We start from the raw sequence: 12732 nt of genomic DNA, 5'->3' as shown, positions 1-12732 counted from the left end.
TTTTCTCTGTTTTCAACTTAATGAATCGATTATTCTCTTTCGATAAGTAAACGTTTGGGAGACACAGAGATTTTGAATAAACAGCCTCCAAGTTTATTAATGGAGCACAAAATATTGGAAACAACTTACAGAAAATTGAATCAACGAATTTCAAAATATATATTTCTAATTAACATCAATTACAAGGTTGACAACCAACTTACTTATATGGTTGTTCCCAAGCAAGAAAAAGAAAAATATACATATATAAATTGAAGCAAAGGCCATGAGAAATAAAAGTTAAATTAACAATCGTCTCTCATTGTCCTGATCAAATATTCTTCATGATCTTGTCCTGAGAAGGAAGCCACAGCAACACCCACATAACAGATGAGTCATGAAATTAATGGAGGTATGTGCATGCCCTACATGGCCGGGCGGCTAGCTAGGTGCAAGTGCCCGTGCTCCGGCCCGAGATGTAAGTGCATGGATTGGCACCGGACGGAGTGACCGGACCCCGTTGGAGGGACTGAATAATCTCGAGGCTAGTCTTCCTGATCAACCATTGCTCTCCTTCCAATGGCCTCGCTGCTCCAATTTTTGGAGAAGCAAACAAAATGGTAAAAATAAGCAGAACTGTGAGGACACTTTTCATGTGATCAGAGAAACTCATCTTTGTAAAGATATGAAAGGAAATGTTGTTTATATTCTCTCTTTCTTTCTTTTTTTCAGTGAGTTTTGAGGTAATTTAGTTTGGAAGGAAATCAGTTTTTGAGATGGCTTAATGAAAGGTGGAGGAGAGCTGCTTATATAGGGCATGCGTACTCGTTTTATCTGGGTAGAAACTTTGACTAGTGCCTACAAGGGTTTACTATTATTTTGGAGCTTGACTTATCCATGGTTTGAAGGTTGAACCGAGCTGGAATGGATCAAATTCAGTTGCTTCAACGCCAAGCAGTCATATATTGTGGTGATAAACGTGGACTAGCTATATGTGTTTATAATATTACACAAAGAGTTTGCAAACTTCTTCTGACCTAATATATAAAAATGTTGTATCGCTTGAATATGTGAAAAATACATATTCTTTTAATAGTATAGGCAAAATTAAAATTTTTTTTTATTAAAATGTGAAAAACACGTGATTTTTTAATACAAATATTTCTAACTTTGTTTATGATATCAAAAAAACTAAAAGTATTTTTCTCATACCGAAAACATGACATTTTTCATAAATTGAGTTGGAGCCACCAACCCAATTTAAAGAAAAACGCTATCGTTATATTACGCGCGCATTCATCTGGTTTATGATCCGGGCAGTCAAAAACATTGAAAATTATGTCATTGAGAATAAGTATGTCAACGAAAACAAAAGTATACAAAGCGTACATTGGTTAAATTATGACCAAGCCCGTAACAATAGCAACGAAAGCCATGATGAGAACATAATTTACGGGGTCAAATGTTGTGTCTGATTTTGACAACATGCTACACAACACAAAACATTAATATTATTTAAATGATGAAGCATTCCATTCAAACATTCATCACAGCATTCTTGACTTGTACATCAAGCTATGTTTATTTTTGTGAAGTAAACGGGATTTTATCAATTAGTCTTAACCTGACTTATGGAATTAAAAGAGTCACACCCCGTAATTTCAACCCACTAATTTCATGTTGGGATCACAAATTGTATTAAAAATTGTTGGCTTTATGTTGCGTGTCGAAGTTTGAGTTATGTTGAGGCATTGGTATAAGACTATATCAAGCAACCCTAATCCAACCCATTTATTTAAATGGGTTAAACCTCTAAATCTTAACCTACTAATTTTATATTAAATTTGTGTATAAAAATGATCAATCTAGTTTTATCATCCCTTAAAAGGAGATGTACATGGAACTGTGGAAGGGTAACTTGAAACAGAGAAATTCATAGTGCACAATTCTCATCCATAAATATGGTTGGATATTCCCTGCAAAATATGCATTGAGATAGAAATCACTGCTGAGCAAGTACTAGTTGGTTGATTTTCAGTGTTGATTAATTACTGAAAAGCTTAAAGCAATAAGAAACGAAATTTTCAATTTTGGACTCGATATCATGCAATTTCTATTGCAATTGTTAATCATGAAACAGAGAGGTCTTACTGTGTCTATATCCTGAAACTGTTGAGAAATACCAAATAAACCCAAAATGCATGAAGGGAAAAGTAATTCGGACAACCAATTGTAGGAAACCGATCCAGGACAAAATGGGCAGGGGGAAGAAAAATAAATGATTGGCCAAATATCAAATTGCTACAAGAGAATGCTTTAGGGCCCATTTTTTTTATGGCTGCTATCCTTAGTTGAGCCGTACAAAGTTCACATTTACTATTTAATAGTACACTTTGTTGCCTAAATCCCCAACCCACCTGATTCATGGTCTTCATGCACAAAGATCAAACCATGAATCAGTCTCCATGAATTTTACAAAACAAGATGATTCAGCTATTCAAAGTTAATGGCAGAGTAAGACATTCCACCTGATTCATGGTCTTCATGCACAAAGATCAGATCATGAATCAGTCTCCATGAATTTTACAAAGCAAGATCATTCAACTATGTGGAAGTTCATGGCAGAGGAAGACATTCATAAGTCGGTGAACAATAACAAATTCCATTTTTCTTAAAGGAGATGCACGGGTCACCTAAACTTGTACTCAAGACTTGAGAGTCGGATCACTTCGAGAGGGCAGCTTCCAGCTCCTCCTTCAACTGCTCTGCCGCGCCGCCTTGAGTTCGAATGGAAAACGTATGAATAACTTTGTCATTGTCCATTGAAACATCAGCCTCTTGAGCTACAATTTGGTGTTCTCTAAACGCTTTGATGACTCCAGAAACAGGGTGAGCATCCACTGGGCAGCTCATTCTCACAACTGAATCCTCGTGTCTTGCCTGAAAATCAATCTCTGGTGGTGAGAACTGCTTATGATTGGTTTTGTCCAGCTCCTTTTCAGTTTCCAAAACCCTGATCTTCATCTGGAGATCAGTGATATAGGTAATGGCATCTCCAAGCAGAGAGGCCTTGTCCATTTTGGATATATTGGGGACAACAGCTCTTAATGCATAGAACCTCTGGTTAAGCTTCTCACGCCTCTGCCGCTCTGCTTCCACATGATTCAGCGGCTCTTCTCTCCCATTGGCAGGCTTTCTCCCTCTCTTTCTTGGTTTCCGCTCATCAAGCTGAGGTGATGATTCATCCTTAGCCAGCTCCAAACTAGAAACTCTAGATTGTGCATTAAAACCCCCAACAACGATTTGGTTTAATTGCGGAAACAGTTTTGCTTCATTATCATCACTTCGACATCCATTAGAAGAATTTCCATAAACATGACTGGTACCTATTGCTTGTGCTTCAAAAGAATCTGAAGTAAAAGCTGAATCATCTTCCACCTTAGGGGAAAAGTTGATATTGACTGAGCAGGATTTTGTACCGCCTAGACTAAGTTCGCGTCCAAAAATCCTTGGAAACACCTTTGACTGTACAGAATTCGATTCCCCAAATATAGTTTTAACCATATCCAAAATATTCTGTTCTTCAGGAATTGATTTGGTAGAACCAAACTCAACAACTCCAGATTTCACAGGAACGAACACCACAGTTTGGAACCCGGCTGGCCGAGCAAGGAATGACCTCTGTTTGTAATGATGTAAGCAACTAGGCATATCTGAAGCCCAAATTGATTTACCTGACGTATATGACTCCCCAAGGCCACCTGATGAATCACACTGAAAGGAAAAGTACATTGAGGTGAGGTAAAACATCTCAACATCCAAGACCCCATCTAGCCTTGCTGCAAAATTATCATCATCCGACCGACCGAAAGACGTGTGAAGCTTCTGGAGCACCTGCTTCTTCACCTCCTCTTTCTTCTCAATTCCCTCCAAACTGCCATCCCCAGTTCTATTCATGACTCCAGCTACCCCGCCTTTTGGGCCTCGGCAGTGTCCGTCACCCCAAATCAAGGCAGACCTACCAGATTTCAAGTTCACAACCCGCCAGAAAACTGCGTAATTCCAATTGGACCCTTCAACAAGCTGGCACAAGCCCTGCTGCACACCCAATTCACTTCGCGGGGTAACTACATCCGACAACACATTCTCAGAAGCCGATGAGATCAAGAACTCACACGCTTCTGTACCCAGTACTGACTCCACCATGGCTCTATCATCTTCATTCACCCAAAATTTCTCACCCATCTTACCCCTTCCACAATTATCTTCCGCAAACGCCAAAATTCTCAAACTAAATAAACGAACTTTACAGAATTCAATTGCACCCAATTGAATAAATACACGAAGGCATCCAAAATAGAAATCTATATGTTCAATTTCACAAACACTTCACTGAGATCAAAGAAATACCCAAAAGTCGAGTATATCCAGATGGAAGATCTTTGCCCCCACATCTGTCGAACAAAATTATCGGTTACTTCTGAAGCTTAAAAGCTTCTCAAATCACAACACCACACTGAAAGTAAGCAGATTTCAGAAACTTCTCTCTACCCATTTAGCAGATCTTTGAAACTATCTATTAAAGAAACTAATTAGTTCCCTCTGAAGCTCAGTTCTCACTTGATTCACAGATATTTCCCTGAAAGCCAACAAATTTCAGGAATTCACGCATACCCTTTTAGCAGATCTTTGAAAATATCCCAAATAAAAAAAAAAAAAAACTTCCAGTACGTTTCAAAACTCAAGTTTTAGGAGTAGCAGAAATAGTTTACAAGACTCAGAAAGGTTCAAACTTGGAGAAGTAGACTATACCTGGAAATTAGCACCGGGTTTTTCCCTGTTGCCGATGTTAAGCTTCAAGATCCTCCGGTTCACCTGACGACACGAACACAGCAGACAAAGGAGCTCGGTTTCAGCCTCAGATCTGAGTGCGTATTCTAGTCCCACATGTCTTTCCGTTTCTTTCGTTTTTATTTTATTTTATTTTAATTTTTACTTTTTCTTCTATTTTTCTGGAATTTGCCAGATGTGAAATCATTTAAAGGTTTAACAACTTAACTTGAAGTTAATGTTGACATATTTTTTTAAAAAAAAAAACTTAAATAATGAACTTCAAATTTTCCTCCACTTTTTAAGTTATATTAAAAAAGCATACATGTTTAAGGTACCATAATAATTTTATAAATTGGGTTCGAGAAAATTCTTTCTTTTCAACCAATTTAAAGTAAAGTTTTGTCCTTTCCTTAAGATCTCTTCTCATCGTACAAGAAATTCGAACAAGGACACGAAAGAAATTTAACTGTTGGAAGATGACAAAGTTCTCATTATGTAAAGATTATCTTGTACAAATCAATAACTATTTTTTTACTCAATCTCTTTTTGGGTTTGACGGGATTATTACCCAAAAAAAAGGTATGATTACCATTCCTAACCTAACCTAACCTTAAAATGGTAAAGCAAACAATCTTTGCCATACTCTTTTGCAACAAAATCAAAGATTTGATACTTGGATTGTGTTAGAATTTTAGTTTCTAATGTCTATTTTGTTAGAAAATCTATCATATTTTACATAATCAGTAAGATGTGAAAAATAGAAACAAAAGAAATAACAAAATAGACGGATTTATGTGGTTCACCATCGAGAGGTACATTTATAGAATTTTCAGGGATGTTTCACTATTTCTTAAGAAACAATAGAGGAGACGTCAATCACATATGTACATTCGTACAAAATCCTATAAAATCTCATTTAAACCGCTAATCACATATGTACATTCATACAAAATCCTATAAAATCTCATTTAAACCGTAACGCTTCCAATGTCAAACCAAGTCGGGTACTACCCAAACTCCACATAATCTAACATGTTTTCTTAAAATTTTGGAAAGATTGTGTATCCTTATGTGTCATATTATAATATGAATTTTACATAGTATTTTAGAGATCATTTGAGGTTTTATAAATTAAGAGAGACTGGAAAGATACTCATTATATTTTTCCTTTGATACTAATTAAGAAGAAACATTATTATTGTTGCCAGTGAATTAAACATAAACAATTTTGCCAAACTAAGTTAAATTTTTTTTGTACCTTGATTCTTGCTTTTATTCGTCTTCTTTGATATATTTTTATATGTTTACTGCAAATTTTAACAGAACGAGCAGTAGGATGAGAGAATAATGGAATCTAAAACTTAATTAGGAGTTAGTACAGACCATTGGAATCCTCTCTTTTTGCTAAAGCATGGTATATCTTCATGTTACATGTTCTTTTTTTGGACGAATAACATGTTATATGTTTTATCTCTAGGACCTCTTTTCCTTTTTTATTTTATTTTATTTTATTTTTTTATTTTTTTATAAGTACTGCATTCTGTTCAAAACATAATTTACTGATTAAATTTATCATATTTTTTGTATTAATTTAAACTTTTGAGATAATCTAACATACACCATACATAATCAATGCACTTTCCCTAGATTAGCCTTTTTCCTATGCCAACCAAAGAGACCATTGGTTTCATTGAAATAAATTTGATTTTCATGGAAAAAGTCATGTGGGTATATATATATATATATATTGGCCCTTGTTGCATCAATTTGACAGCTTGAATCATTTCCCTTTCTTTTCGTGGTAATGATACAAAGCACGACAAGGTGCATGTGTCTTGCCAGTTGCCACAACTTCATTATCACCCAAGGCCAAGTCGCCACCTGACACTCCATTTCAAAACGTGACAACACAGTGCGCATATTAATTTTCACGAAAATTGTCTCTTCCCACGAATGGAAATTTTTTTTTTTTTTTTTTTTTTTTTAATATGTTCACATAGAAAATGAAATAAAATTCGAACTAGTGATTTCTATTTTATTAAGTGTGATTTCAACCGATTGAACTATTTCTTAAGAACAAAATCGTCTTTATTTTTTGGTGATTAGGTATATATATGCATATCAACATCAACCGTTTTCCATTGGTTTAATAAATTTTTGTTATAAATTATGACTTAACTTAAAAATAACAGACTTAAATTTGACTTTTGTCTTTGTCCTATTTCTCATTTCAATTAAAATATTTCACGTGCTAAGTTTAACTTGTTAAATAGGAGTATAAGCCTATACATGAAATAAAGCATTAAAATATTAATTAAGCGATTAAATCAACTATTTCCGTAATAAATTTCCAAAGAATAACAAAAAATTGAAATAATGACATTAATTATAGCTAATTAACAGATAGCTTTACACCGATCTGACAATGGTACAATCAGGCTTGAAAATGAAAACTACAAATCAAGAGACAACATAAAACTATAAATAATGTTAACATTATTTATGTGCCCGGTTATTTTTCTTGCAACTACAATAAATTAATGTTGTGATCATGATATAAGCCTAGGATGATCACCAACTAATTAATGTGAGCACTGTGTTTAATGCGGAGAAGGATCCTTTTCATTTCGAAGGAAATGGGAAGAAGTCGGTCTTCATTTTTACAATGGTAGAATGATCCCAAAAAAAAAAGGACCAGCTTTCAAAGTGAAATGACTATTCTACTCTTGTAAAATAAGGGACCGGCTCCTCTCCATTTCAAAGGAAATGGAGAGGATCTGGGTCTTTGATTACTAATTGCAATGCCCTTTACCTGGCGTTGGGATGTACGTGCAAGGATTAGGCGCTGATGGTGGCACCGGAGTATGATGATTACCGGAAAATGAAGTCATTTTTGCCCCATATTTTGGCTTTGTGCCCACCAGTGGCCTCGTGGCCTCAAGAGGCTTGGCCATGAAAATGATCAAGAACAGAAACATCACGATTGTAGCAGTTATGAAAACGTTTCTCCTCCAAACGTACATTTTTTTTCTTGATTTTTCTCTTTTTAACGAAGAAGGAATGGTTGTATTGTTATAATTTTGTAACAGCAACTTACTTGATCGAAATTTGGTGGAGAAGTATATATCAAGCTTCATGTATATATAAATATATACAAACACTTGAAAATCTTTGCGTTATTTCTGGGAAGAGGGACTTGGGAAACATATTGATCGAAAGACAATCGCTATCAGAGAAATTTTCCGGAAATTAAGGCTCTTATGCTTTTAGGCCGGTGTCTCCCTCGATCTAAATCCATTGCCCATGCTGGGCGGCTAACACCACCAAGTCTTCATTTCACATTGTGATTTCAATTGTTTTCATGGAAAAAACTATCCAATAATGGAAATTACTACAACAGTTTCCTAATATAAATAGCAAAAAACATTCCCGGCCGCGCAGTACCATGACGAACACATTTATCCACTGTTCGTTAGAATTATTAAATTCAACACTTATTACCAACATAAAATTTTTAAGAAAAAAATATTAAACATGAGTAATTCTATAAGTCTTTTTTATATCACTTATAAAATAAGGTAGCTTTTAAAATTATCATTTGATCAAAATTCAATAATAATTAATTACAAACTCAACAGTAATTTTAAGAGTCACATTATTCTTAAAATGACACAAGAGTAATTTTAACATTACTCATTAAACATAGTATTAGAGTAAAGATTATAAGTTCGAACTCTAACTTTCACATGTGTGAAGACGTGTTAGAACAAGCGGATGTTAGTCATATAGGAGGAAGAAGAAATTAAAAATGTGTTTGTCCAATCAAACATGTTAGGAAAGTATAGATTGCAAAAGCCAAAAGCGGCCTTGCGTGGACTTTGGGGTTCAATGTCTAGTTGACATTTTAGTTTGCACGCCAATGTCAAAAGCTAAATGTCTACCCAGCAAGTTCTTGGGAGATACGACATACGAGCGAGGTTGACAAACGCGCTGGACTCCCAGACTCATCTCATATAGCTTCCATGAAAATCATATGCAATTTGCACTGTGACCTGGATAACATTGAGAGGTAATTAACGTATTAGGAAATTAATAATATGTTTTTTTTGTTCTTTTTTTCTGTTGAGGTGTAGTTTTGGCTCTCAGCTGATTAATTATATCATGAATCAAGTCAAAATAAGGAGTTGCGAAGAATATTGCGTACTGACAATATGGGAAGTTGACGTAGAAATTCTACAAGTGTTAACCCAGTTTTGGTGTTCTCGCAATTCATCTTCCTGCACTTTGAGCTTGTTGGGATTGCATTTGAGAAATATAGTTTTTAAGTTAAAAAGAACTTTTAGACAAAAGCTTCATTTTTAAGCTTTTATTAAAAATGCGTTTAAGAGTCACATTATTCTTAAAATGACACAGGAGTAATTCTAACATTACTCATTAAACATAGTATATATTAGAGTAAAGATTATGAGTTCGAACTCTAACTTTCACACGTGTTAGAACAAGCGGATGTTGAAGAAATTAAAAATGTGTTTGTCCAATCAAACATGTTAGGAAAGTATAGATTGCAAAAGCGAAAAGCCTCGCGTGGACTTTGGGGCTCAATGTCTAGTTGACATTTTAGTTTGCACGCCAATGTCAAAAGCTAAATGTCTACCCAGCAAGTTCTTGGGAGATACGAGCGAGGTTGACAAACGCGCTGGACTCCCATACTCATCTCAGATAGCTTCCATGAAAATCATATGCAATTTGTACTGTGAGCTGGATAACATTGAGAGGTAATTAACGTATGAGGAAATTAATAATATGTTTTTTTTTTTTTTTTTTTTGTCCTTTTTTCTGTTGAGGTGTAGTTTTGGCTCTCAACTGATTAATTATATCAGGAATAAAGTCAAAATAAGGACTTGCGAAGAATATTGCGTACTGACAATATGGGAAGTTAATGTAGAAATTCTACAAGTGTCAACCCAGTTTTGGTGTTCCCACAATATCTCTTCCGGCGTTTAGAGTTTGTTTGGTATTGCGTTTGAGAAATAGAGTTTTTAAGTTAAAAAGAACTTTCGGACAAAAGCTTCATTTTTAAGTTTTTATCAAAAGTGCGTTTTTGTCATTTTTAAGCTTTTTGAACCCTTAGAAAGTGCTTTTAATTTTTTTAACAAACAAATATTTTTTTCTTCAAATGAATTTTTTGAGTGTTAAAAGCACTTTTAGGACCCTCAAACATAATCCTAAGCAGACCCTTACTCTACGCGCGCGTGCTCGCACACCACGCGCGCGCGCGCGCGCACACACATATATATATATATATATATATTCAACAAGCCTAGTTTAAGCCTCAATATCCTTTGATATAAGGAATTTTTCTCCTTATTTTATACGTGAATTTTACTCTTTAATTTCTTGTGATTTATCCAAGAATACAGGGAAAATTGAGAGAAGATAGAGAATTGAACAGTGGCAGAGAGAAGCAGGGGCAACCTGGGGGCGGTCGCCCCTAGTAAAAAAAAAAAAAAAAAAAATTTTATTTTTTTTTGAATTGTTTGTTTATCACCTAACAAATTTTGTTTTTTTTTTTTAAAAAAAAAAAAAAAAACCTCTTGTCACTTTGGCCACATTAAAAAAAAGAAAAAAAAAAGTCAAGAAATTTAATGTTTATTTATCAATATTTGGCATTTTGTTTATCTTATTCTAAAACAATATTGTTTTTTTTTTGGTGTGTTTATATAGTACTTTGGGATTTTTTTCAAGCATCAACAAGTTTTAGAAGATTATTACCAATCTTAGATTTGTTCTTTTTATTAATTCATTTTAGGCTAATAGCTATCGGAATATGCTAATAATTTTATTATAATATCATTAGAGTATGAGAAGTAAACAATTATTAAAACAATACTTCGTAGCAAAATGAAAGATAAATTTCTTAAAGATAATTTACTTGTCTACATTGAAAGGAGAATTGCTGAAAGCTTCGATTCAGATTTAATACTTAATGATTTTGTTTCTCTAAGACCACATAGAATGCAATTTTAGGCACTTTGTATTTTGTATTTTCCTTTACTTTTGTACTAGTGCCTACATGGTAACTAATATATCAATTTAGCATATAAATATGCTTTTTGTGATACATATATTGTGGTATAATTTTTTTTTATTATTGTATTTACCATATTATAATAAAAATATAATATATAAAGAGAAAAAAAATTATTTATCATTATATTTTATTATTTTATTGACGCCCCCGGTAGAATGAACTCCTGGATCTGCCACTGGAATTGAAGATGGTAATTAAGGCTATTTTAAATTATTAGAGTTTTTGATAAAACCGTAATTATAAAACTTTCACAAATACTTAAGGATAGAAAATTGATCATGAAGGATCACTCGATGTTTGCAGTATTGCAGTGATAAATCAAGAAAGTCACCTGATGCGCTTGGATAGGGATTTTAAGGTGAGAGTTTACAATTAATTAAAGTTATAGTTTAGAGACTCGTATTGTTAATTACTTAATTTCCTTGTTCGAGTTAACAGATTTTTTTTTTTTTTTTAAATATATATTGAAATTCTAAATTTTAATTTCACGAGAAAGATATTTTTATGGAAGTTCTACGTACCAATATTATAATTCCTGTACATTATCGTCTTTGTCGCCAATTTCAAGGCATCATATCATCACCGTTAATTATCAAGATATATATTCTCATCATTTTTTCCACCATCATATATAATTAATTTTAATATGTTGATCTTTAAATATACTCATTCAAACAATGAAATTTAGATCGATTAAATTGAACTTCTCATCAATTTAAAGGAAGCAAAATTTGAAAAAAAAAAAATAATAATTAGAATTGTTATAATCATCCAAACACAACGGTAGAACTTTACCTAATGCCTATGAGAATTAAGGGGCGAAAAGGGTACTATGATATGCTAATATTAGTTTTTCTTTTTTCTTTTTTTAAATCTTGCTAATATGAGTATTAATGCTACGCCTATAACGGGTTTATAATTCTTTTTCAACTTATTAACACATTTGATCATGTGATTGGAGCTCGTTAATTAACAACTAAAAAATAATTTTAAGGCCTTCAACGTACCTGTTTAATTAGTTGCTAAGAATATGCATAACATCTTAATAAAGCAAAACATCTCATCCTAATGTTTGAAGAATCATGATTTTTCACCTCCAGATGCAGTGAAACTAGACAGGAAAATTAAAGGAAAAGAAAAGCACTTCACAAAAGAACATACACTATATATATATACATATCATCTTTAATTATCTGCATATATGCATATTCTAGTTAATTATCTGCATATATGCAAAACATCTTATCCGATCCATATATAATATTATATATATTTCTGATTTCTATCAAAACCATTGAGCAGAGATCTGTTGCACCAAATCATACGCTAGCAAGTTTTATCCATGGTGGAAGGCCTTGGGGCAATGTTTGCTGTTTGCCATATCAGTACAAGCAGAAGGAGCGGAAGGCGCGACAGGGCCTCTTTTTAGTGGAAAGAGAGTTTTCGAAACAGGATTATCACCAACCCTTGGATTCCACCCATCCAACGGCCTTGCAGCTGCAAGAGTTGTCGCCACAGTGGTGATGATCACAATCAGCAAAATAAACATCATATTTCTCCCAGTGGCTCCAAAATTCTTCCTGCAAACTTTCATGGTTGTATATATATATATGGGGAAACGATGGATTCTTAATATGTTTCTCTACGAAGGGGACTGATTTCAAATGAGCAAATAAAATACTCTCGGGCCTCCATACTTATAGGAATAAGATCTCTCCAAAGGAAAAAGGAAGCCGCGATCGATAGCAGTGGCCAAATCTTCTAGCAGCGCAGTTTAATTAATTTATCCGAGGAAAGGCATGGTTCTTTTTTGCTTTTTAGTTTTGACC

General features: G+C 33.9%; 1 protein-coding gene across 2 annotated transcripts; it reads right to left on the bottom strand.

The window, feature by feature from the left end:
- Nucleotides 1-2108: 2108 nt before the first annotated feature.
- LOC132166088 (transcription factor bHLH3) lies at nt 2109-4946 on the bottom strand. Of its 2 annotated transcripts, none has more exons than XM_059576843.1 (2): nt 4792-4946; nt 2109-4618 (listed from the first exon to the last, which is right to left on the bottom strand). In XM_059576843.1, exon 2 carries the CDS (start codon nt 4222-4224, stop codon nt 2704-2706), a length of 1521 nt encoding a protein of 506 aa, XP_059432826.1. In that variant the 5' UTR covers nt 4225-4618; nt 4792-4946; the 3' UTR covers nt 2109-2703. The 2 variants fall into 2 exon arrangements, with proteins under 2 accessions (XP_059432826.1, XP_059432828.1); XM_059576845.1 differs by having other exon boundaries at nt 2109-4433.
- Between the last annotated feature and the right edge of the window lie 7786 nt (nt 4947-12732).

The sequence above is a fragment of the Corylus avellana genome, chromosome ca11, assembly GCF_901000735.1.
Source record: "Corylus avellana chromosome ca11, CavTom2PMs-1.0".
Classification (NCBI taxonomy): domain Eukaryota; kingdom Viridiplantae; phylum Streptophyta; class Magnoliopsida; order Fagales; family Betulaceae; genus Corylus; species Corylus avellana.
The sequence above is the reverse complement of the archived record's forward strand: the minus strand, read 5'-3'. Positions and strand labels throughout refer to the sequence as shown.

Excerpts from the sequence above, each read along its gene's own strand:
- LOC132166088 (XM_059576843.1), bottom strand. The coding sequence starts at position 4,224 with ATGGGTGAGAAATTTTGGGTGAATGAAGATGATAGAGCCATGGTGGAG.